This window comes from Carcharodon carcharias, chromosome 3 (genome assembly GCF_017639515.1).
Source record: "Carcharodon carcharias isolate sCarCar2 chromosome 3, sCarCar2.pri, whole genome shotgun sequence".
NCBI lineage: Eukaryota > Metazoa > Chordata > Chondrichthyes > Lamniformes > Lamnidae > Carcharodon > Carcharodon carcharias.
In genome coordinates, this window is record NC_054469.1 from 185686666 (window position 1) to 185711114 (window position 24449).

A 24449-nucleotide genomic window follows, 5' to 3' on the forward strand; every position below is an offset into this window, starting at 1 on the left:
TGGTATGAGTGCCCCTGGGGTCTACCCTGTAAAATATGCAAAGTAGCACAGGTGCTGTCAAAGGCAGCGAAACCCTTGGCAGGGCCTTTCCCCTTGGTGTCTTGAACCATTTTGAATGGCCAGTGTCAAACCTAAACAGGTTTTGCAAACATCACATAGGTTACATTGCCATCTCGCTTCTGGGCTACTGCCAGGCTGACCCTTCAAGCTATCTGTAGGTCCAATAATTAGGACCTGAACAGTCCTTTCCGCCACATTAGGGAAAGTCCCAATCAGAATGGCGATGTTGAGATATTTTGTGTGAAAAGCTGTCCATTGCTGTTGCTAAATGTGTCCTGCAGCATAACAGGACCATTTCTGGCAGGAAAGAAACTTTATTACAAATCCACTTCCATTGGGTTTAACAGTATATCAGACTGACAAAAATGGAAAACAATTTCCTATTGGCTAATCAGAAAATGAAATTTACCAGACTCACCAGTCATATGTAGCTACACTACAATTGGCTAGGACATCTCACGCTCTTCTAATAATACCACAGGATTTACACCCATACCTCAGAGTGCTGTTGGGACCTCAGTTTAGCATCTATTCCTCAGTGCTTCACTGGAGTGCCAGCTTAGATTTTGTGTTCCTGAAGCTGGACTAGAACTTACAGCTTTCTAATTTGAGAGATGAGAGTGTTAGCACTGAGCCACGGCTAACACCCAAAAAAAGCCACATAATATTCATGAAAAACCAAGTGGTAATGATACTGCTCTCCCAAAACATCTGCCTGTGAGCTCATTGGTTTTGGATATACATTGAGTTTTGTCTATTGGTTGTTATATAATCTAAGGTCAATTTAAATTGAATTGTAATATTATTTACATCTACCTTACTGATGTGGAACTCCAGCCTTCTGACATATCGCTCTATTGCTTTGATTTGCTGCAATAAGAAGTAAATGTATCATTAGATTCTGCAACTAATAGCAATGCACTGACCAGCAGATTAATAATCTAAGTAGCCACAAAATCAAAGTAAGAGCAAAAACTCGAGAGAAAAGGAAGAATGGTCATCAGAATATTGCTCCCACATCGTCATTGGTCATGTTTGGCAAAAGTATTTCATCATTAAACTTGTTCAGTTGTGGAAAATCACTTCTGCCCTCTTTAACAAAATCCTGTAGCAAGTATGTACATAGAACTCAAAACATTAAAGCCAAGTACATATTGTGGGTTATAAATAAAAACCATTTGACTAGTTGTGCCACTGTGAAGTTCCAAAAATGATTACATTGTTACAGATTCCACGATATTCCTCATTATTACTTGTTACCTAAGTAAATTATATCATGGCAGTGCTTAAGCACTTCCACCAGGAAAATCACATTCACACTGAGCACGAGTAGAAAATGGGTGCCAGGAATTTCCTCAGAGGAGTGGGTGGGGGGCGGAAAGGGTTTCATGATTGGCAACTGCAACTTTGGCAGAAACTCCAGAGGGACACACAAGCAGTTGATCTTCCGCCAAAGTTAAGGTGAATGGCTGAAAGGACCACTGAGAGAATTCCCAACAAAGGTTGCAATACTGTCACTCAGTCCCCCTACCGCTATTCCTGCAGGCACTACTTCCAGCCAGGAACATGGGATTGTCCTTTGCAGGTTTCTTCAGCTAGATTCGTCATTACAATTCTGCATGCAGTTGTTCTGATGTTGTTGAGTGCATCTCAGTGGGAACCGACTCATTTTGCAGAACTGCTATCTAATGTGGCCTGGTTCTGCAATATAACTCGGTTTCCACTGTGCCAAACTGGACTAAGTTCCACAGTAAAAATGGCCACTAGGAATTCAAATGGAGGTCTCCAACTGGCTTCTTTAACTTCAGGAGTAGCTCCATTCAGGCATTTCAAAGGTTTCCCTTTAAGATTTGGGGACTGATCTAGGCAACCTTGCCCCAACCCCAGAATATTCCTGGCGGGAGTATCACACAGCAGAATTTATTATAGTACTAATCTATATAGATAAAGTCTCACCAGACAGGAGAAAGTGGCATGTTGAATAGGTATAATAACCACTCACCTTATCCAAATCATACAAGACACCCTGTGAATAAAGCATATAAAGTGTTATATGATGACATGTTGCATTCAATTTCCAAATCCTATAAAGTGTTTATGATGCTTCACAAGTCTGGGGGCTAGAGCTGTTTGTAGATAAACAAGCTGGATTGTGGTTACTCCTGAAACAAGTTTATTGCTGCAAAGTTTGCACATATAAATGTGCCATTGACAGTGGCAATCTACTATTTAATAGCAGTGGTAAGTAAAACACAAGAAGGAAGATCCAGCAACTGGCAGCAAAGAACCTGTCTGCTGCAGAAAAGCAGCCTGTTAGAATAGCATCACACACAAATGTTGTGATAACGTGGATTGACATGGCTTGTTTTCATTTTATCTCTATAAACACACCAGAGGTTCCCTAAAATATTTATTTCAAAAAGGCAGCTCTCCTTTGAGAAATGACAAACAAATGTACAGAATAGGAGCAGGAGTAGGCCATTTGGCCCCTTGAGCGTGCTCCGCTATTCAATAAGATCTTGGCTGATCTGAATGTAACCTCAACCCCACGTTCCTGCCTACCCCCAATAACCTTTCACCCCCTTGTTAATCAAGAAGCTATCTAGCTATGCCTTAAGAATATTCACATACTCTGCCTCCACCACCTTTTGAGAGAGTTCCAAAGACTCATTAACCTCTGAAAGAAAAAAATTCTCCTCATCTCTGTCTTAAATGGGCAACCTCTTATTTTTAAAGAGTGACCACTAGTGCTGTGATAATGTGGATTGACATGGCTTATATTATAGTGTGCCCATAAACACACCAGAGTTTCCCTAAAATATTTTTTTCAAAAAAAGCTCTCCTTTCAAAACTGACATATGAAATAAGAGCAAAAGTAGGCCATTTGGCACCTCAAGCCCGCTCCACCATTCAATAAGATCATGGCTGATCTGTTTGTGTTTCGAATTCTACATTCCCATCTACTTCAGATTTCCTTTGATTCCCTTGCCTAACAAGAGTCTACCTCTGCCTTAAAAATATTCAGTGACTCTACTTCCACCGCCTTCTGAGGCAGAAAATTCCAAAGTCACAAAATCCTCTGAGAGAAAAAATTTCTCCTCATCTCTGTCCTATAAGGGTGACCCCTAATCTTAAAACAGTGCCTCTAGTTCTGGATTCACCCACAAGAGGAAACATCCTTTCCACATTCACCTTGTCAAGACCATTCAGGATCTTACATACTTCAGTCAAGTCACCCTTCACTGTTCGAAACTCCAGTCAAAACAAGCCCAGCCTGTTCAACGTATCCTCATAAAACAATCCACTTATTCCAGGTATCAATCTAATAAACCTCCGCTGAACCGCCTCCAATGCATTTACATCCTTCCTTAAATAAGGAGACAAAACTGCACACTGTATTTGATATGCAGTCTCACCAATGCCCTGTATAACTGAAGCATAACATAATCTCATAATAGAAGATAGCATCCATTAGCTTTCTTGATTACATGCTGTACCTGCATACTAGCTTTTTATGAGTCATGCTGAAGAACAGCTAGATCCCTCTGCCTCTCGGAACTCTGCAGTTGTTCTCCATTTAAGTAATACTCTGCTTTTTAATTCTTCCTGCCAAAGTGAACAACTTCAGATTTTCCCACATCAATCTCCATCTGCCAGTTTTCTGCCCACCCACTCAATTTATCTATATCTGGCTGCAAACTCCTTATGTCTTCTTCACAACATACTTTCCTACCTATCCTTGTTGCATCTGCAAATTTAGCTACCATGCCTTTGCTCCCCTTATCCAAGTCATTGATGTAAATTGTAAAAAGTTGAGGCCCCAGCACAGGCCCCTGCAGGACTCTACTTGTCACACCCTGCCAACCAGAAAAAAGACCCATTTATGCATACTCTCTATTTTCTGTCAGCCAGCCAATCTTCTATTCAGATTAATATAGTACCCCCTACACCATGAGCTTTTATTTTCTGCAATTATCTTTGATGCAGCATCTTATCAACTGCTTTCAGGAAATCCAAGTATGGTACATCTACAGGCCTCCCTTTATCTACAGCACATGTTAGTCCTTCAAAGAACGCTAATAAATTGGTTAAACATGATTTCCTTTTCATAAAGCCATGCTGACTCTTGCCAGTAATCTTGAGTTTTTCTAAGTGCCCAGCTATAACCTCTTAAATTATCGATTCTAATACCTTCCCCACGACAGATATCAAGCTAACTGGCCTATAGTTTCCTGTTTCCTGTCTCCCTCCCTTCTTGAACAGAGGGGTAATATTTGCTACTTTCCAGTCTGATGAAACCTGACCAGAATCTAGGGAATTTTGGAAAGTTAACACCAATGCATCTACTACCTCATTAGCCACTTCTTTTAAGACCTTAGGATCAAGTTAAGGACAAAGAATACATCAATGGCTGTATGGGTAAATGCACTGCAGCGTATCATATCTAGTCTGTGCAGAGTCAGCTGATCTTGCTAGGGTTACAGCAGTGCTACAATTGTTAGTGGAAGGACAGATTAGGCAAAGTTTCCACTTGTGATCACTATCTGGTGGCCCTGGCTGCAAAGTGTCAAACTTGGTTGCGATGTGTTCAATGGTTGAATTGTCTGCAGACCTCTTTTTCTAGATTCCTATCTGAGTAATAAACATTTTGAATAAGTGCTAGAAGCCTGATATAGGGCTTGTGAACGTCCCCCCCACCCCCCCCACCCCCCTCCCCAGTAAGAATTTGCCATTTTCAGACAAGGAGCGATATATTTTAAGTCAAGAAAAGAAAAGCCTTTATTTGGATTTCTCACTACTGTACAGTTTTGGAAAAATATAGAGGTGAAGTTTTGATAGTGCTTTCCCCAGGTCTTGTTGACTGCCCTATCCTATACCATGCATACTGTGTTGCTGGCATGAGCACAATTCAAAAAACTGTTCACCTAGGGGACACCACTGCCAGTTAGCACCAGGTAAAAGCATTGCAAACAGTAAACACCCTGTATCAGATCCATTACATTTACAACTCCCGGAATGGGGTCCATGACCTCGGTTATAATTTCCTTCTGTATATCTCTTATGGTTTTGCACATTTATTGCAACTTATTCAATGACTAAGGAAAAACATAGCATGAAAAATTCAGTTCACAGCTCAGCAGGTAATAAACGTCCCCATTAGCTGAGTTGTTAATATTCTCCAAGTTATTAATAAGGTAAATTCTGTAATTCCATGCTCCCAGCACAAGGGAATAAGATCAAGCTAGAACATTGTAGACCCATTTCTCCAACCCATGCTGTCAGTTCCTTACTGGGATTACAGAATTTTCCCTAATACTTCAGTAAAAATCCATCAAGTTGCCTTTTATTGGAAAGGAGGGGATTAATGTTAGCTATAACTTAAAGTAAAATAAATACAAGATACAGAATTTGCATAATGGTTCATCTTTTAGTTAGTGGCAAGGAAAGTCTCACTCATACAGTAAACTCAAATGCCTGTGTGTTTCTCCTGTGACAGCATAAAAAGTGCAGCATTTTTCTTGTACTAAGATTGACTTAAAATATTTAATATTATCCATTTTATTTTAGCAATTTTGCCTAGTAATAGGCAATAAATATTATGAATTTCCAATGACAAGGTCAGGAACCTCTACACAATGTGTAGAAGGGATAAAAATCTTCACAGGAACCTGAGCCTTTCATCACCTTGTGGTGTCCAAACACATTTCTATGATCTCACAATACATATCAGTATATATGAACTAAAAGAGAAGCTGTTTAGCTCGCTAGAGAGTTCAGAAATTAAATGGTCTGTATCCCAGTTTAATCCCAGGTCTGTACTGATCTCAGGTGAACTACAAATGGATAACATCCTTTGTCTGGGCGGGAGGGGAAAAATCAGTTGATTCTGCTTCCAATTCTTGTCCAGGGACCAATTTTAGAAGAGTGTGTGTGTGTGTGTGTGTGTGTGTGTATGTGTTTGTGTGTGTGAATATTGCAAGAGGGCAAATTAGGATTTGACTGTGAAGTCCCCTTGGATGAATATTCTGCCAAATATTCATTATCTAGATTCAAACATGCAGAATTATAAGTTTTTGTAAGAATCAACCATTTCAGGATGGGAGGAGTAAGGGAAGGAAGTGAAAGATTTACTTCACATTTGCAGCACCAGAATTCATATTAAGTGGTAAAATAAAGAGGAAGAACTGGAAATTTGAAATAAAGCCAAAAATTGCTGCAAAAGCATAGCAAGCCCAAGAGCATCTGTAAAGAGAAATAACAGGTTATGACATAAAAAAATGCTGTATATATTCAGCAGGTTTGGCAGATTTTATGGAGAGCGAAACAGGGTTAACTTTCCAGATCTGTGATCTTTCCTTAGACTTTTTACTTCTGCAACAGGTTATGACATTTGGTTCTGATGAAGAGAGCATGGCCAAAAGGTCCTAATCTTTCTTTTCTATCCACAGATGCTGACTGACGTGTACTGGGGCTGTAATTTTCTAGCCCTGTTGGCATAGGGCACCATGATGGGGGTGGTGGGGTGGGGGGGTGGGTGTACAATATGGAGAGAAGGCCAAAAATTGGTTTCTCACCATCGTGGAACCAGTTTGCGATTGTCCGTTCCACCCGTCGATGTTGGGCTGTGATTCCCACCGCCACACGTCGGGAACATCTTTTCAATGCTTTAGCATCTCATTATAAGCCCTGCTCACTGGAATCATCTCCCCATGTTGGATCATCTGTGCATGTTGGCGTGACTGCACGCCGCCGTGTTTCACAACTGTACATAAGCGACATGAACCTGGTGAGCTGCTCTTTGCTTGGGACTGTTTGCCTAACTTGCTTCGGGCAATACTCATGATCATTAGCGCCAGGCTTCGCAGGCAGCACCACATCATTTTTAGGGGGGCGCACAGGCAGGTCTCTACCTACCAGACCAGTTGTAAGTGGGGTGGCTTTTCAATGGCTGTAGGGCTAGGACTTGCTTGGGGAAGGGGGAGAAGTGGCCTCACGTAAAGGAAGAGGCTGCAGGGTGAGGCCTATACTGGGGAAGAAGGGTATCCCATGGTGTGTGCTCTGTGCTAGTGGCCTCAAGATGGGGAGGGCTGAGGAGGCAGTCTCCAGAGGAGATGAAGCCAGATGGAGATGTGAGGGTATGTGTGAGAGAGTGAGTGGTGATGTCGCTTGAGCTGGTAGTGAGTGAGATGCCAGTGAATGTGTGACGGTCTTGTGAGTGTGTGAGTTTAGAGTGATAAGATGGTTGTCTTACCCTGGCTGCAGGGATGAGATCATTCATCTGTTTTCTGTACTGGATGGCTGACCTTTCGTGTGCAGCATTGGCCCTGACCACCTCTGTCACCACGTCCCAAGCCAGAGTGGTGAGACTGAGGGGCCTCCTGCGGCCAGAGATGAGGTAGGGAAAATCATGGTGGGCCTCCATGGTGTCTAGAAGGTGTCCCAGGGATGTGTCACTGAATTGGGGGCCTGCCCTCTTTTGGGGCCATGTCTTCACTGGAGCAGCCCTGGGCTACTAGCATTGAGAAGTGTGCATGCAGCTGAAGTTTAAGGAAGCAATGAGGTAGCGGTGTGGCAGGCAAATTGGAGACATGTTTCCTGTGGCTTCATAATTAATGAAGTGGAATGGGGCGATACAGCGCAAAAACCCGCCATTGCAGCCGACGGGTAAAACAACTTTTTTCTCACCCACTACCACAATTTTTGCTAATTTGGGACAATTCCGCCCTGTGTCTTTCTACCACTGTTTTTATTTCTGTTTTGGTTGTTATTTTTGTTTTTATTTCAGTTTTGGTTGTTTGGGCTCCCACTTACCAGTCTGGAATTGCGCTTCATGTCTTTCAGCTGGGTAGTTAGTTTCTCCAGCTCTGTTTGGTGCATCTCCAGGTATTCACTGTTTAATACCAAAAGAAAAAGGGTTGAAACAGAACATGACTTATGTGCAATGGCTGTGTCACATTTCTTTCCTAGCATCCGTTTTAAATCATGTAGCAGACAATGTATTATTCTTCTGCTCAAATGGTGTATAATCTGATCCCAAGGTCTACTGGCTATAAATATTTTGAGGTCAGTTTAAAGGCTAATTGCTTCTTGGTATATCTGTAGTCACTTCAAGGTTAATTGATCCTTTTGGATGGGCAGGAATTTCTAAATAACTGGCTCTTCTCCAAAAACAGGAAACCTGGCAGAAAATGACTATAATTCCTTTTGATTCTGTAAAACTCAGAAATGTTGCTTATCATGTCTGACCTGACAACAAACAGAATCTATAATTGGCAAAGGTCAATCTTTAATTCACCTGTTTGAAATTTTTGAACAATCTCAAGTTCTTACATTAATCCTTTCTTCAGGGCCTCGTAGACTTCCTCCATTCGCTTTGGCTGCACGTCTTTGGGTGTGCAATTGTTCTTATAGGATGAAGCATTCATTTTCTTTAGTTTTCCTTGTGGTTTTTTGAGGGCTCCGTTACTTCCAATGAAGGACTGAGACCTGTAGGGAGATCACATCAGTGAAATGGACTGGAAGGAGCAGTTACAAGTAGCACCTTCAGTGAAATCCAAATGTGATGCCAGATTTGGAGGTTGGTTTGGGGGGATGTGGTTTGTGAGTGTAGGTTAGGCAAGATGATGGCTGAGGATCGGAAAGGAATGACAGAATGAAATTGTTCAGCTCAACAATGATGTGCCCCCAAGCTGGGAAAAGAAAGAATGACTTGTTTTTATATAAATGTTTATGTTGTTTCTTTCATCACCAAGACTCCTGAAAGTGCTTTATAGCCATTGAAGTATTTTTAAAGCATTGTCACTGTTTGTAATGTAGGAAACATTTCTTAAGGAAAAAGAATCTTTTTAAGGACACATAAGCCAGACCAGGAAGAAGTACAAGAGAGATGATTTGGAATGGGTGGAAGAAAGAAGACAAGCTCCCCCCGCCTCCGCCCCACCCCCCCCCCCCCCAACCCCAGCCCCTAACCCCCCTTGGTTAGTCAACTGCAAATCGACTGGCTTAAAATTGGCCGCCCCACAGCAGGAACATGCTGTCGGTAGCCTAAGCAAGCAGAGAATGAGACTTCCGCTCTTCAGTGGGAGGAAGTCATGCCCTCAGGAGCTGCTGGCCAATCTGATTTTCTGGCCACTCTAGCAGTCCCAGCAGTGTCACTGCCAGCAGCCCCACAATGAAGAGATGATGGAGACTGGACTCGGGTAAGTCCAGGAATTTTGGTCAATGATCAGGCACCCTAGGGAGGGAAGGGGGGTAGGCAGTCAAGTTTTGGAGAACAGGTGGGAGGCACAAAGGGGTGGAGGGGGTTTTGAGTAGCCACGTCTTCAAGAGATATCCTTTTGTCCCTTATATCCTCCCACAAAGTTTGAGGGGAGGAATTATGAGTTGCATCAGCTTGGCCTAGAGGAGTATGAAGGAACCATGGTAGCTACCAGGAAACCAAGCACACATATAGGGCAGAATCTTCTGTTCAGCGTGCGGGGGCGGTCACCGCATGCCAATATGTAAAATGACACATGGTGACATCGGGCATGTGTCCCAACATCACCACGTATCATTCTGATCTTTTGTTCAGCAGGCATGCACCGGAGGTGGCTGCATACCCGCCGAACTTTCAAAGGCCTTATAAGGCCATTAATAAAACAATTAACCAATTTGACAGGGCTGCCCATCCAATCTTAAGGTTGACGGGCAAGTGAAGAGCCCAGGCAGCCTTCGCATTTTTCATGAAACCTCATCCACGGGTGGGATGAGGTTTCGTGGGATGAGGTTTCATGAAGGGTTTATTATTATACATTTCATAAATATGTCCCAGCTCTTGTGATGCTGTCACATGAGGGGGACATATGTAAATGATTTTTAACTTTGTTTATTTTAAACTTTAAAACTGAACTTAATCTCCCTGAGGCAACTCCATGCGTGAAAGAGCACAGGCCCTGACACTCCCTCCTCCCCCCGCCCGCACAGGTGATGGCGGCACGCAGCCGCTCGGCTCCGTGCCCGCTCCCAACTGGCCCACCCAACGGGGAGAAAATTCTCCCCATACAGAAAGGTCTTGTTCTTGTCATAGACCAGTTGAAAGTTGAGGGAGTGTCACATGGGTGTGACCAATGATGCCTGGCACCGGGGAGAATCCAGAAATGACAGCAAAACCCACTGCCCTATGTGCCTGTAAGATCCATTTATCTGGTATTAATGTAATGCCCAACTCTGACAACTAGTGCATCAATGCCCAGTGCAAGATGCAATGGTGTGCAGCCATTTGTGAAATCCACAGTTGACCCTTGGAAGGAGCCAGAAGTGAAGAAGCTAAGGCCTTTGTGACTTAGCCAGCTACTGGCAGGGCAGTGCTGCAAGGTGTGAGATCTTCAGCCACGATGGCACAGACCTCTGTGGCCATCTGCCTGGAGAGCTATAGTCTACTGTGTTCCATTGGTTGTTGGTCATTTCAAGATAGTGATGATAGTTATGAGCTTCAAGGTGATACAGACAGGATGGTGAAATGGGCAGAAGCATAGCTGATGACATTTATCAAGGAGAAGTGTGAAGTGATGCTCTTTGGAAGGAGTAATGTGGAAAGACAATATACTATAAATGTCACAATTTTCAGAAGTGTAGATGAACAAAGGGACATTGGTGTCCATATACACAAATCTTAAAGGTGACAGGGTAAGCTGACAAGATGGTCAAAAAGCATATTATTTGGATTCATAAATAGAGAAATAGAAATATAATAGAATAGAATATAAAAGCAAAGAGATCATGCCAGAGCTTTATGGATGACTGGTTATGCCTCAGCTGAAGTATTGTGGATAATTCTACAGAACTATTCAGGAAAGATGTAAAAACCTTAGGGTGAAGAGGAGATTTACAGGGATGTTATCAGGGATGAGGGTCTTCAGTTACGAGGAGAGATTGGAAAGGTAGGATTGTGCTCTTTGGGCCAGAGGTAGTTAAGAGATGATCAAGCCAATGTTTTTCAGGATGATAAGTTTTGATAGATCAGAAAGAGAAAAGTTATTCCCTCTAGTGAGTGAGTCAATAATTAGAGGTGATAGACTCAAAATCATTGACAAGAGATCTAGAGGGGAGATGAGGAGAATTTTTTTCACTCAGAGCACTGGTTGGGATCTGAAACACTCTGCCTGAAAAGGTGGTGGAAACTGATTCCATTAAATATTTGAAAAGGGATTTGGGCAGATACTTGAGGCTGAGGAACTTGCGGCAGTATGGATGAAAAGCCAGGGTGTGGGACTAAGCACAACCACTGTTTCAAGGAGCTAGCACAGGCATGTCTGCCCTATGATTCTCTGAGCTCAATAAGCCTGCTTACAGCAAACTGTACATGAGGAGCGCTAAGAAAAATGTCAACTGCTTTAAACCAGAGACAGTGAACTTGTTTGGCTCACATCATTTTTGTTTCACACTTACTTGAGCTTTTTAGGCTTGGACTGGGCTGCCTTTTAACTGCTGGTTTTCCAGCTGTATTTGAATGTCAGCAATTTAACCAGCTGTCAAACATCAGTGAACTGAGTTCTATGTACATGTTTAAGTGTGAAGGCACGGAACTCCATATATGTGTTGAAATGTGAAGACTTATACCACTTATTACAAAACAACATTAGACCATGCTCATGTACCTACCTAGATCTTCTTTCCAGCTGTGTGCTGAAGCCGGCAAAAGATTGGCTTCTAATGATACCATTGGGCCCACCTGGCGAGGAGGGTGATCCTACTGACATGACGCTCGGTAACCTGGAGGAGATTTCTAGTTAAAAAAAAAGAAACAGACCTGAGCAAATCTTAATGCCACAGTACTTACAAACAGATAATTATTTCTTGAGCTTTTGGAGAACAGTGGGATAATGCTCGTTTAATGAAATCTGAACTGCTGAGACAGGAGCAAGTGGGTATGATTAAGAGAATGAGAGAATTGCATGAATTATACAGGATAAGGGAAGGGATGAGCAAGAGAGCAAGTGAGAGGGAGTATGACAGTGTGTGTGAAAAAAATGAGATACATGTGTGAATGAAAGAATTAGAGAGATTGAGTGCAAGACAGGTGAGATTTTGTCTTGTAATATCATCCAGTAAGAGATAAACTTCAATCTGGTGCTAGCCCAGCACATTAAAAGGAGTACAAACATTTGGCATGCTTTCAAATTAATGTTTGACATTTAAAATAAATGAAGAGAGACCATGAGATAAGGGTTAACAAAATACAAAAGAAATGTACGACATGGCAGTTGTAGTTATAAATGGATTAAAATCCACAAATTCCATTGAAGTTATATAAAAAGAGTTAAATTTGAGGTGAGGAACCCTTAATTTGACAGGCATCTCACTGATTTCATACATCATTGTGAAACTGTATGATTGTCTTTTGATGAGGTTGGGATAGGTAACTCTAATTGCTGAAGCCTTCATTCCTGCCTTTATCAACTCTAGAATTGACTATTCCAAAACTCTCCTGGTCAGTATCCCATTTTCAACCTTCACCTCTCCCCTTCCCTGTTAGTTCCCTCAGCTCAGGGAAATTCTACTGTCTCTCTCCTATCCCACACCAAGTCCCGCTCACGCATCAACCTTACCATCGCTGACCCACATTGATTTCCGGTTCCCTAAAGTCTCAAATTTCAAATTCTCTCCCTAAATGTGTTTAAATTCCTTTATGGCTTTGCTGCTCCCTACCTCTATAATTTCTTCAAGCACTACAATGACCTCTCTAAATTCTCCATTCTGACTCTGGCCTGCGGTTGTGCAACCTCTCTCTCTTTGTCCTGTCACTGGCACCTTTGGCTTCAGAAACCTGGTACCCAAGCTCTGGAACTCCTTTTCTAAACTCAGATCTCTCCAGCTCCCTCTCCTCTATCCCAGAACCTCCTAGAAATTGCACCTCTTTGATCAAGCATTTGGTCACCTCTCCTCATCCACATTTTGATTGCATCTCTGAGAAGGGCTTTGCAATGCTTTCTACTGCAGAGGCCTTATATAAATGCAAGCTGTATAATTGCAGCAGGAATTTTCCCCTCTCTGCTCACACTTCTGGAGGAAACCTACTCGTAGTACCAATTTTAGGACATAATGCTAAGAGTTATGCCTGAGATTTTGCCCTATTTACTTGAGAGTGTGGAAACTTGTGCTTTAAAGCAAGAATGTAGCACAATACAGCCTGTTATCTCTTTCAATTGAAGCTTTGTTTCACTCTTGGAGCCACTGTATTTGATACACAGCTCTTTTTATAGATTTCACATCTAATATTCAATAAAGCTCACATTGAGTACACAGAAAGGGCCATTCTTATGATGAAGGGGAGTAGAAGAACTTAAAGGGTGATCCGCAGAGAGGCAGATATTTCTTTAGACAGTATTTTCTCCTCACTCTACCCAAGCCTGACCTTGAGTTTGGAATTGGACTTGTTCAGTGCCCCGTTGCTTGGCTGGTGATCAATGTTCCCTCTAATTTCCCTTAGCTGACTCGTTGCATTACTCTGTCCCTTTATGATTGACGCACCATGCGTGACCTTCTTGTTCCTTGTGTGGTACGTTACAGATTGCTGCACAGCCATGCACCCGCACAGCTTAGGGAGTACATTGTTACCAATCACTGATGACATTACACATTGGTGACATGCACAAATGTTTTGATAACTCGATGTAATGTTCTTGTAAAGTGTTGTGTGAATGAAGCATTACACAATTTTATCTTCCATATGTACCTTCTAACTTTCATTCTAAAAACTGGCTCTCTTGCTTTGTACCCCATTTATGTCGGAGCGCTTCCAGTGATTTTGTAATATGATCCAGTTCCCTGAGTGCACACATGCCAGATTCTGTAATAATGCAGCATGGTGCCTTTATTTTAATTCATTCACAGGATGGGGGCATCACTGGTAAGGCCATCATTTATTGCCCTCCCTAATTGCCTTTGAGAAGGTGGTGGTGACCCTCCTCCCTGAATACAACTGAATGGCTTGCAATGAAAGCAGAACACTATGGATGCTGGGAATCTGAAAAAAAAACAGAAAATGCTGGAAAAACTCAGGAGGTCTGGCAGCATATGTGGAGCGAGAAACAGTTAATGTTTTGTGTCCGTATGACTCTTCTTCAGATGACTTGCGAGGTAATTTTAGAGGTCCGTTTAGAGTCAACCACATTGCTGTGGGTCTGAACTCGCATATAGGCCAGACCAGGTAAGGAAAGCAGATTTATTCCCTAAAGGACATTATGTACCAGCTAGTTTTCTGTGACAATCTGGTAGTTTTATTGTCACCATTATTGAGAATAGCTTTTCATTCTATATTTATTTTATTAATTGAATTTAAATTCCCTAGCTTATACATTGAGATTTCTGAGCCATTAACCCAGGTTTCTAAGGCATTGCACATGTGCCAGGTTCAGCAACAATTGAGCACTGCTGTGCCAGAAGGCAGGTAGCAATACACATATGCCATGTTCAAAATGATGCAGCACTGCAAATGGGTAAGATTCAGCAACAATGCAGCATGGGTGACAGATTTGGCAGCAATGAAGCAGTGTGCCAAATTCAACAACACTGCACCTGCATGAAATTTGGCAACAAAGGGGAACTGCATATATACAAAACTTGCACATTATAATTGCCCCAAAGTCACAAAAGCAAAGTAACAGTGCATGCAGAGAGAGCAGTGTTATGGGATCATCCACATCTAAACTTCAGGACAATCTTATAAACCTATGCTATCAATGGGGAATTCTGTCCAGCAGCTACGCACACTGGGAACATGGGCAGATGCACACAATTTTCATCCATTAAAATGGAAAGGACTGGTAACCCTGAGCAGTATCAAAGTGATCTTCCAATATGTCGCAACAGCAGCAGTGGGCACTTGTAAAATAGACTCTTTACAATCTTCAGTCCTATTCACAAACAAGTTTTATCCCATTCTTCATCAATACAATTTGTTATAGCTACTCTGAAAAATACTTCAGAGATTTTTAAAAGAACGTAACTAAAATGTATGAATTTTTAGTCTTAAATTTGTAATTTGTGCATTTTTTCCCTTGCAGTTCTGTTTTGTAACAGTATCAAAAATAGTTTGAAATTCAGCAATGGAAAGCTGGCATCAGTAGAGAACTATGCACCTCAAGAATTAAAATTAAATGCTAAAGTATTTAAACAATATTTTTAACTCTTGTCATTTCCTGAACTGTATTTTGAGGTTAGGAAGAGGTCAGGGCTGGCCCAGTACGATCATCTCACTCAAGTTTGTTTGTGAAATGTGGTAATTCTTTCATGTTCCTGTTGCCAGTTGCACTTATGCACAAGCTAACATTCATCACCACCTGTCACTTCACAAAGTCTGCTTTGTGCCAACATTATTTTAAATCACACTATATCCTAACATAGTACATGTACATACATAAACCAATGATATGGGACGTGAATGCCTTCAAGCTTTTCCTTGGTGCTGACACTAAAGAGTATTGGTAAGTGTTGCACCTTTTCAGGCTTAAAATGGACACAAACCAGGACAGACTGCCCCAGTAGTCATTGATCCAATTCTGCTAAGTCATGGGACCATTTTCTAGCCATCATGAGCAGATGCTGACAAGAGGCATATGCCTTCAGTACATGAATGAGGGGACTAATGCCTCCTTAAGGACCCCTCTACAAAGTTTGTTCCTGATGAGTGGGGCAGGCATTAGGCTCACTCCACTCAAGATTCTTCAGCACCTTCCTGCCTGCCAATTCCACATAAGATTTGAATTTTAAAAAACCTACTTTGAGCCAAGAGGAGCAGATTCGTTCCCCCAAACTCCACATTGCTGACAATCAGATCCTGTCCCTGCAGTCCAACATTAACTTGGCCTGTCAGATAGGTTGCCCGTGGAGGTGTCTAACGCCAGCAGCTCACTCTGAAGATGTAGATGAGGCCCAAGATTCAATATTTTAGGATGGCCTCCACATCCATGCTTGAGCCCAGAATAATATCTAATTTAAGGTGCCAATATGATCCCAGTGTAAGTGCTGGGATAGTCCAATGGGAATATCCATTGTGAATATTAGAGATTAAAGGGGAAAGACAGAAGAAGTGGCAGACAACATCACTTGAGTTCACCAAGGCAACACCAGTCAAACTAATAAATTTAAAAGGGTCTATCAGCCCCAATGTGGAGGGGACTGATGAGACCTGAAGCCAAGATTAATTCTTCAAAATCCAGACCTGAAACCACTAACCCCACAGCCATCCCTGCTCCATTTGGACACCAAGTCCATCAACCATCTGAAAAACATTATGGGCAGACTCGTCCCAGATTTGCATTAAGTGCGGTAGCGGGTGGTTAAAACATCATTTTACCTGCTGGCCGCAATGGCGGCTTTTCACACTGTATTGTCCCAAACCCGCTGCATTAATTATGCATTCCCGGTAAACATGCCCGTTTTGATGCCGGGTGGGCTCCAATTCACCTGTCACGCCATCACCTCACCACTTCATCATGCCAGATTCCATATTTAAAGTACAGCCGCGGGCATACCTTTCAGGACTGCTGCAAATAAGATATGGACCCAAAAGGCAAGAAGACTGCAGTCCCCAGGTTTAGTGATGCGTCCCTTGAGCTCCTTTTGGATGCCGTGGAGGCCCACCATGATGTCCTCTACCCCTGCTCTGGCCGTAGAAGGGGCACCACTCTGGCTTGGTAGGCAATGGCAGTGGTGATCAGTACCAATGCTGCACAGAAGAGATTGACCATCCAATGCAGATAGAGAATGAATGATCTCATCTGTGCTGCCAAGGTAAGGCAACCATCTCATCACTCTAAACTCACACACTCAAGCCCATCACACATTCACTGGCATCTCACTCACTCACTGCCAGCTCAAGAGACATCACCACTCATCCTTTCACACACACCCTCACATCTCCTATCTGGCCTCATCTCTCTGGAGACTGCCTCCTCAGCCCTCACCATCTTGAGGCCACTTGCACAGATTAACTTGTGCCCCCACACACACCCTGGGATACCCTCCTTCCCCAGTACAGCCCTGGTCCTGCAGCTCCTTCCCTTGCCTGAAGCTACTTCTCCCCCTTCGCCAAGCAAGCCCTAGCCCTGTAGCTGTACAAAGCCATCCCCACCTTACAGCTGGTCTGGTAGGTAGAGACATGCCTGTGAGCCCCCCTAAAAGTGATGTGGTGCTGTCTGTGAAGTCTGGTGCTGATGACTGTTAGTGCTGCCCGAAGCAAGGTAAGCAAACAAACCTCAAAGTCCCAAGAGAAGTGCAGCTCACCAGGTGCACATCTCTCACGCGCAGTTGTGAAACATGTCCTTGTGTAATCAGGCCGAGCTGGGTGGACAATCCAGCATGGGGGGTGGAGTCCAGCGGACTATCCTTATAATGATATGTAGATGTATTACAATGAAGTTCCTGACGTCCGGTGGCGGGAAACGCGGACCGCTACTGACAGGCTGAGCAGACAATCGCAAACTAATTTCATGACGTTGTGAAACTGATTTTTGGCCTTCTTGCCATATTGTTTGCTCGCCTGACGCCAGCAGCCACGGAAAATTCAACCGTGTGATTTTGCTAACATATTCTTTTAACGGTACGAAAAAGTAAACACAAAAAATAGAGACATGCAATTCTACTGCAACTAACAATCTAGAAAGTCCAACACAAGGGTCTAAGAATTTGTCTCAGGCTCTGATGCAAAATGAGCAGTGCTGGTTCAGCTGTCTGTACTACACAACTGCCTACATTTAATTCCATTAACTGCAATCAGGCACTGTGTATAACAGCAGCTAACCAGCACCACCCTTTTTGTCTCACCAACAAGATGAATTTCTAGCCCAAACGCTTCTCCGAGATTGAACACAGAGTGACTGGAGCAGATCTTCCCCCAAATTTTGAGCTCATTTTCTTCCACCTCTTCTATCTCCATCTCCTTTTCTGCTGAAGTTGATACACTGCTGCTTTGCTTCCACTTTTTTCATGGAGTCTACAATTTATTTGTTTTATCAATTATTTAAGAAAGGTCTCTGAATCACACCATAAATAATTAACAAGAGTCAGTCACAAGGTCAGGATCACAACATTAAATGCAGTTATTGTTTTCAATCATATACCTTGTGACAATGTCAAGCAAGCAGCAGGGAATGCCAGATTAATGTTACAAGGAGAAGAGATACAGAACAGTGTGATAGAACAATTACACCCAGCAAACTCTGGCCAAGTGGTCTGTGATTTTTCCTCCCTTCCTTTAATAGCTGGAATGGAAAAGGGAAGAGCTCTGGAGATTTCTTGATCCTTCCAGCTGACAACTGCGGACTCGGAAAACCAGCCCTCATGTTTGAACCTAGATTGTTGAGTGTTGGCAGTCTATTTGACCATGTGGCCCCATCCCTGTCACCCCATCCAGGCAAAGCCATACATGATCACTTTCAGATATCATCCCAAAGCAATCAGACGTGGGACCTGTGGGTGTCTTTCTTTGCCTTCCATAAGTTAAAAGTATGGATTTTCTTGGGATTTGCTCACTCCATTATGGCAACTTTGGCATAATGGTAACTAATGGTAACTTGTTGTAGAGTAGCCGAGTTGTACTATTAGTAATTGCCTTGTTCTGCAGACACTTCTAAAGTGGAAACATTAAGTTTATTTACAATATACTCAGCAGCAACTACACGTGTGCTTTCAACTCCAACTCTATCTCTACACTGACTGTTGAGGTAGCCTGCGTTACTCTCTTATTGGTTACTACAGATCATGAGATCTTTCCTAAAAAAGTATTATTCTTAAAGGTACGTTAGACACAAAATGAAACCACAATTATTACATAACTCCATTCAAACAGATAAAGAAAAACTTGCATTTATATATTGCCTTTTAAGAACACAGCACATCACAAAATGCTTTGTCTTAGAATCATTGAATGGTTACAGCACAGAAGGAGGCCATTTGGTCCCTTGTGTTCGTGCTGGCTCTTCACGAGAGCAACTCAGCTACTTCTACTTCCCTGTCTTTTCCCTGTAGCCCTGCAAATCTTTTCTCTACAAATAACTATCCAATTCCCTTTTGAAAGCCACAAATGTAAATACCTCCACCACACTCTCAGGCAATGCATTCTAGGTCCTAACAGCTTCCAATGTAAAAAAGTTTTTACTCATGTTGCCTCTGGTTCTTTTGCTTTTCACCCTAAATCAGTATCCTTTGGTTCTTGACCCTTCCACCAATGGGAACCGTTTTACTCTATCCAATCTGCCCAGACCCTTCGTGACTTTTATCAAATCTCGTCTCAACCTTCTCTTCTCTAAGGGGAACAGCCCCAGTTTTGCCAATCTATCTACGTAACTGAAGGCTCACCTTCCCGGAACTATTCTCATAATATTTTTCTACACGCTCTCTAATGCTGTCACAATCCTTTCTAAAGTGCAGTGCCCAGAATTGGACAATACACTTGACCTAGACTTGGGTGTGCAGGACACAATTTCAAAATTTGCAGATCACACAAAACCTAGAAGTACTGTGAACTATGAGAAAGATAATGATATACCTCAAGAGGACAGGCTAATGGGTGGTCACGTGACAGATGGAATTTAACACATAGAAATGTGAAGTGATACATTTTGGTAGGATTAATGAGGAAAAGCGATAGAAAATAAGGATACAATTCTAAAGGTGCTGCAGGAGCCGAGGGACCTAGGGGTATATGGGCACAAATCATTGAAGGTGACAGGGCAGGCTAAGAAAGCCAATGAAATACTTTTGAAGCTATTATAATGTAGGATATGTGGCAGCCAATTTGTGCATAGCAAGCTCCCACAAACATCAATGTGATAATAACCAGATAACCTGTTTCAGTGATACTGGTTGAGGAAGAAATATTATCCAGAACACCAGGAAGAACTACCTGGTCTTCTGCGGAATGTTGGTATGGCGTCTTTTATATTCATCCCGGAGGGCAGACAGGACCTCAGGTTAACATCCCCTGTGAATGTTGGCACCTCCAATAGTGCAGTGCTCCCTCAGTCCTGCACTGAGGTGCCAGTCTGGATTATTACAAGCCCACAGCTCTGGGGTGGGTCTTGAATCCACAATCTTTGAATTCAGAGGCAAGAGTGCTACCAACTGAATCACTACTGTATAAGCAGGGTTTCTGCTGAGCCTTTACCAAAGTTACAGTGGTGGAGCGAGAGAAACCCAGAAGAAATTACCTAAGCCAGGAGTGTTGGATCAAAACAAAAACAAAAATACCTGGAAAAACTCAGCAGCTCTGGCAGCATCTGTAGAGAGGAACAGAGTTAACGTTTCGAGTCCGAATGACCCTTCAACAGAATGTTACATTCCAATGTAACATTGCCCCGGTCAATAATAGCTCATTCAACACAGGCCGCAGAAAGAACCTGGGACTAATCTTAATATTTTTTCTTAATCATGACTAGTTGTAATTTACCTGAAATTAATTATTAAAATTGCATTTGCTTGCGTACAAAGTGAAGTGGAACACTCCGCATTAACCGATCTATAAGAGGAATTGTATTAACCTCTCACTCCAGCATTTCCACATCAATCACAAGGTGCATTAACTTATTAGGAATCTTAATAGAATTCAGTGGGATCGTTTTGGCCTCAATAATTCGTTATATGAGAGCATATAATCATTTTTTGTGTCACCTTGAGTCCTCAAAATGATGGAAGAATTAAAAGTGATGGAAGGAGAAGGTCAGACTGTTGCGTGTTTTTCCTCAGCAAGAAGAAGTGGGAAGCGGATGAATATCTTTTTGTATGTGTGCACATGAGGTGGCAAAGAATGTGGGAATGAAGGAAGGAAAATCCCCCCACTTGACATGGGAATTAATAATGGTGTTTAGATATGTTGGGGTTGAAGCTACTTGACTGGCTCACAACCTTGGGCAGGAGAAGAAAGAAAATGGCTTTCGTTTATAAAGCTCATTTCACAACCTCAGGACATTCTATGCCACAGAAAATGAAGTACTTTTAAAAAGTTGTCATTCTTGTAATGTACAAAATATAGCAGCCAATTTGTACACAAACAGCAATGAGATAAATGACCAGATAATCTGTTTTGATGATCTTGTTTGAAGGATAAATATTGGGCATGACACCAAGGAGAATTCCCATGCTGTCCTTTAAAATAGTGCCATTTGGATCTAATATATCCACCTAAAAGCTTGAACTGTCTTAACTGAAATACACTACCTCTGATAATACAGCACTGTCTCATGAATGTACAACGTTCTGACTCAGAGATGAGAGTGTGACCAGCTGTACCTCATTCCACCCTTGTTTTGACATTCATGTCAGAAGCAACTGAAACTTGTTTATTTTTTATTTATTTGCTCACAGCATGTGGGTGGTGTGGCTAGGCCAGCATTTGTTGCCCATCCCTAATTGCCCTTGAGAAGGTGCTGGTGAGCTACCTTCTTGAATCACTGCAGTGCATGTGGTGTAGGTACATCTACAGTGCTGTTAGGGAGGGATTTCCAGGATTTTGACTCAGCAACAGTGAAGGAACAGTGTTATAATTCCAAATGCTGGTGTGTCCCCTACAGCAGACCACAGTGAAACATTGAAAGCTGGTAAACTAGGAGAAAGGAAATAAACTGGCCTCCATTCCAGTCAGTGCCATCAGTCCAAGAATGGTGAGAAGCTGACTCTTTTTACAACAGAACATGTCATTAAAAACAGGAACTGGAGTGGGTCATCTAGCACCTCGAGCCTGTTCTACCATTCAGTTAGACTGTGGCTGATCTGTATCTTAATCCCTACTATCCAGCTAGGTTCTGTAACGCTTAATACCCTTACCTAACAAAAATCTAAAAATCTCAGTTGTAGAATTTTCAATTAGTCTAACCTCAACAAACTTTTAGATTCCGAGTTCCAGATTTCCTCTACCCTTTATGCAAAGAAATTATTCCTGAAATCGCCCCCAAACAGCCTTGCTCTAATTTTAAGGTCATGCCTTCTTATTCTGGACTCGCCCACCAGAGGAAATAAATTACTATTTTTACTAGAATAGAAAGAACTGGTGCTCCTCTGTGGGAAATCAATTCCATTAATCATGTGCCCCACTGAGTATCAGAGAATCTATTCTGAGGCGCATAACAGTGTTTACTTAATGACTGACTGACAACAAATATGGATTCCTGAGAAAGCAATTTTTAGAAAAGAAGGCATATAGTAGATAACAGAGACAATTGCTGGCTGACACTGCCAAGGAAGTTGTGCAGTCCTGCTCTGTTGTTCCATTGTTAATCCAACACTTCATTCTTTCATTCACAAGCCTATCTCTTTCTTTTCACAACTTTGACCTACAGAGATTCAAACATAAAATCTAGTCAGTTTCTGACATGTTACTTAAAGGGGCAACCTACACACAAACGAAAACACATCATACGAACGGTTCCTATTTTATTTCTCCCCAAGAACAAGTCAAGGGAAGTTGTGTCAAACTATCTGTGGGGTGGGCCATCAGCCCAGAAGAAATAATACTGTATCAAATAAAATGGTTTATCATAACCTTTTCTTTAAATGATCTGTTTAATGATGCGGAATCCTTGATTGCCATGAGGGACTGAATTTTCTCAGGCTTCCCCAATTTGCCACTCTAACTTAAATGGATATTTGATGGAAACCCCAAGTGCACAAGTAAATCTGGATCCTGACGAAGTTCCGCTGAAGTAGTGGTGGCGGAGTGGGAAAAGGAGCACGGAAATCCAGCATCGATGTTTCTAATGTCCATACACTCTGAACAGACACTGGAGTCAGTTTTAATTTCACTATTCTGTAGTCAAAGACATGACCAGATAGTATAATTATTACTCTCTAGTTCTCTCTCTCCTCCTTTAAGACATTCCTTAAATCCTTCCACTTTGCGTCCTAATATCTCCTTATATGACCTGGTGTCAAATTTTGTATGATAATTAGTCCTATGAATTGTCTTAGGACCATTTACTACACTAAAGGTGCAAATAAATATAAGTTGTTGTTGTTATTATTGGGTCTAGCCCTGCCTTGCCCTACCTGACAGTCTGACCAAATATATGATAATGCTCTTAACCGTTCTAGTTCTGATTTAAAAAGGTAAAATGCTGGAAATACTCAGCAGATCTGACAGCAGTCTCTTCGGCGAAGGAAAAAGAATTAACGTTTCAGATCGATGACCCATCATAATGGTCCTTCTCCTCTTTAAACACCAACTAGTCGGTTCACTAATCCTAATTCGTCCGATCTGCCACTGCAGTGGTAGAGACTTTGCCTCTCCTTTGCTGTTCTGAGAGAGGTAATGAACTGAAAGCAAACCTTCATGGAGATGCCATTTGTGCAATCGCTCCCTGATCCCAAAGGGTAATCGAAAAAGCTCTAGAACAGAGGTGTTGAGTTTTTTTGGCTTTGCAGGCTACAGAGTGAAAACCATGGAGATTCTAGAGTGCATACGCAACTCAGATACTACTCCCCACAGAGTTTGCTTTGTCTAAGCTGACCTGAACCCCAGTGTATAAGCAGTTTCAGTTAGTAGCCTGGGCACAGTGCACCCTAGGTGAAAGTGTTCCTTGGCTGAACCTTGCCTGGGAATAAGGATGGAAACCTAACCACTGCTTTAGGCCTGAAAGGCATTACGATAACGTTACTACCTTCTGGCTTGATGCCTTCTGGCAACTGCCCACAAAAAAAAAATGCAAACCTGCTTTTTCAGATTCCCCACTGCTTCCTGCCTCGCCTCAGACCTTTCAATCTGTGTGCAGCTGACTGGGCACAAAACGCTATAGGAACTTCTTCAGACCACCTGTACTTGGGCATGGAATCATACGGCACAGAAAGAGGCCATTCAGCCCATCATGAATGTGATATTTAATTAACCTAATTAATGAAAGACACATCTAACTCATCCCACCCTGCCATTTGCTCTTTTCCCATAGCTCCTGTTCAATATGTCCAATTCCCTTTTGAAAATTACTATTGACTCTAAATTTACCAGTTTTTCAGAAAGTGTATTCCAGGTCATAATATCTTGTTGAGTAAAACAAATTCTCCTCATTTCCCCTCTAGAATTTTTTCCCCAATTACCTTTTATCTGTATCCAACTGGCAACCTGGAGAAAATTGGAAGTGGGGGATGTCATGTTACCCTGCCTACATCATTTGTAGACTGGGCTAAGTGTCAGGCTTGGGGCTCAATGAGAAGGCCCATCTCTGAGTCAGAAAATGGTGTGTATGAGCCCCATTCTAGAGTCTTCAACATATAATCTGGTTCCTCAGTGCAGTATTGAAATAGTACCATATCGTTGCAGAGCCTCCCCCTTCTTCAAAACAGGGATAAGCTAGTATCACAACAGTGCCCCCACTAAAAATACTCTTTGCTAAATAAGTTGCAGGGTTAACTGTCTCTTT

At 42.3% G+C, this 24449-nt stretch overlaps 1 protein-coding gene across 3 annotated transcripts in view; it reads right to left on the bottom strand.

Moving 5' to 3' along the window:
- Positions 1–24449, bottom strand: part of ripor2 (RHO family interacting cell polarization regulator 2) — a 95505-nt gene that overhangs the window by 55423 nt on the left and 15633 nt on the right. For all 3 annotated transcript variants that reach the window (XM_041184768.1, XM_041184770.1, XM_041184769.1), the window contains exons 2-6: positions 11704–11827; positions 8392–8547; positions 7873–7951; positions 2063–2086; positions 877–930 (exon numbers count right to left, since the gene is read on the bottom strand). In XM_041184768.1, coding sequence (XP_041040702.1) covers positions 877–930; positions 2063–2086; positions 7873–7951; positions 8392–8547; positions 11704–11827 — 437 coding nt within the window. The remainder of the gene's footprint in view (positions 1–876; positions 931–2062; positions 2087–7872; positions 7952–8391; positions 8548–11703; positions 11828–24449) is intronic.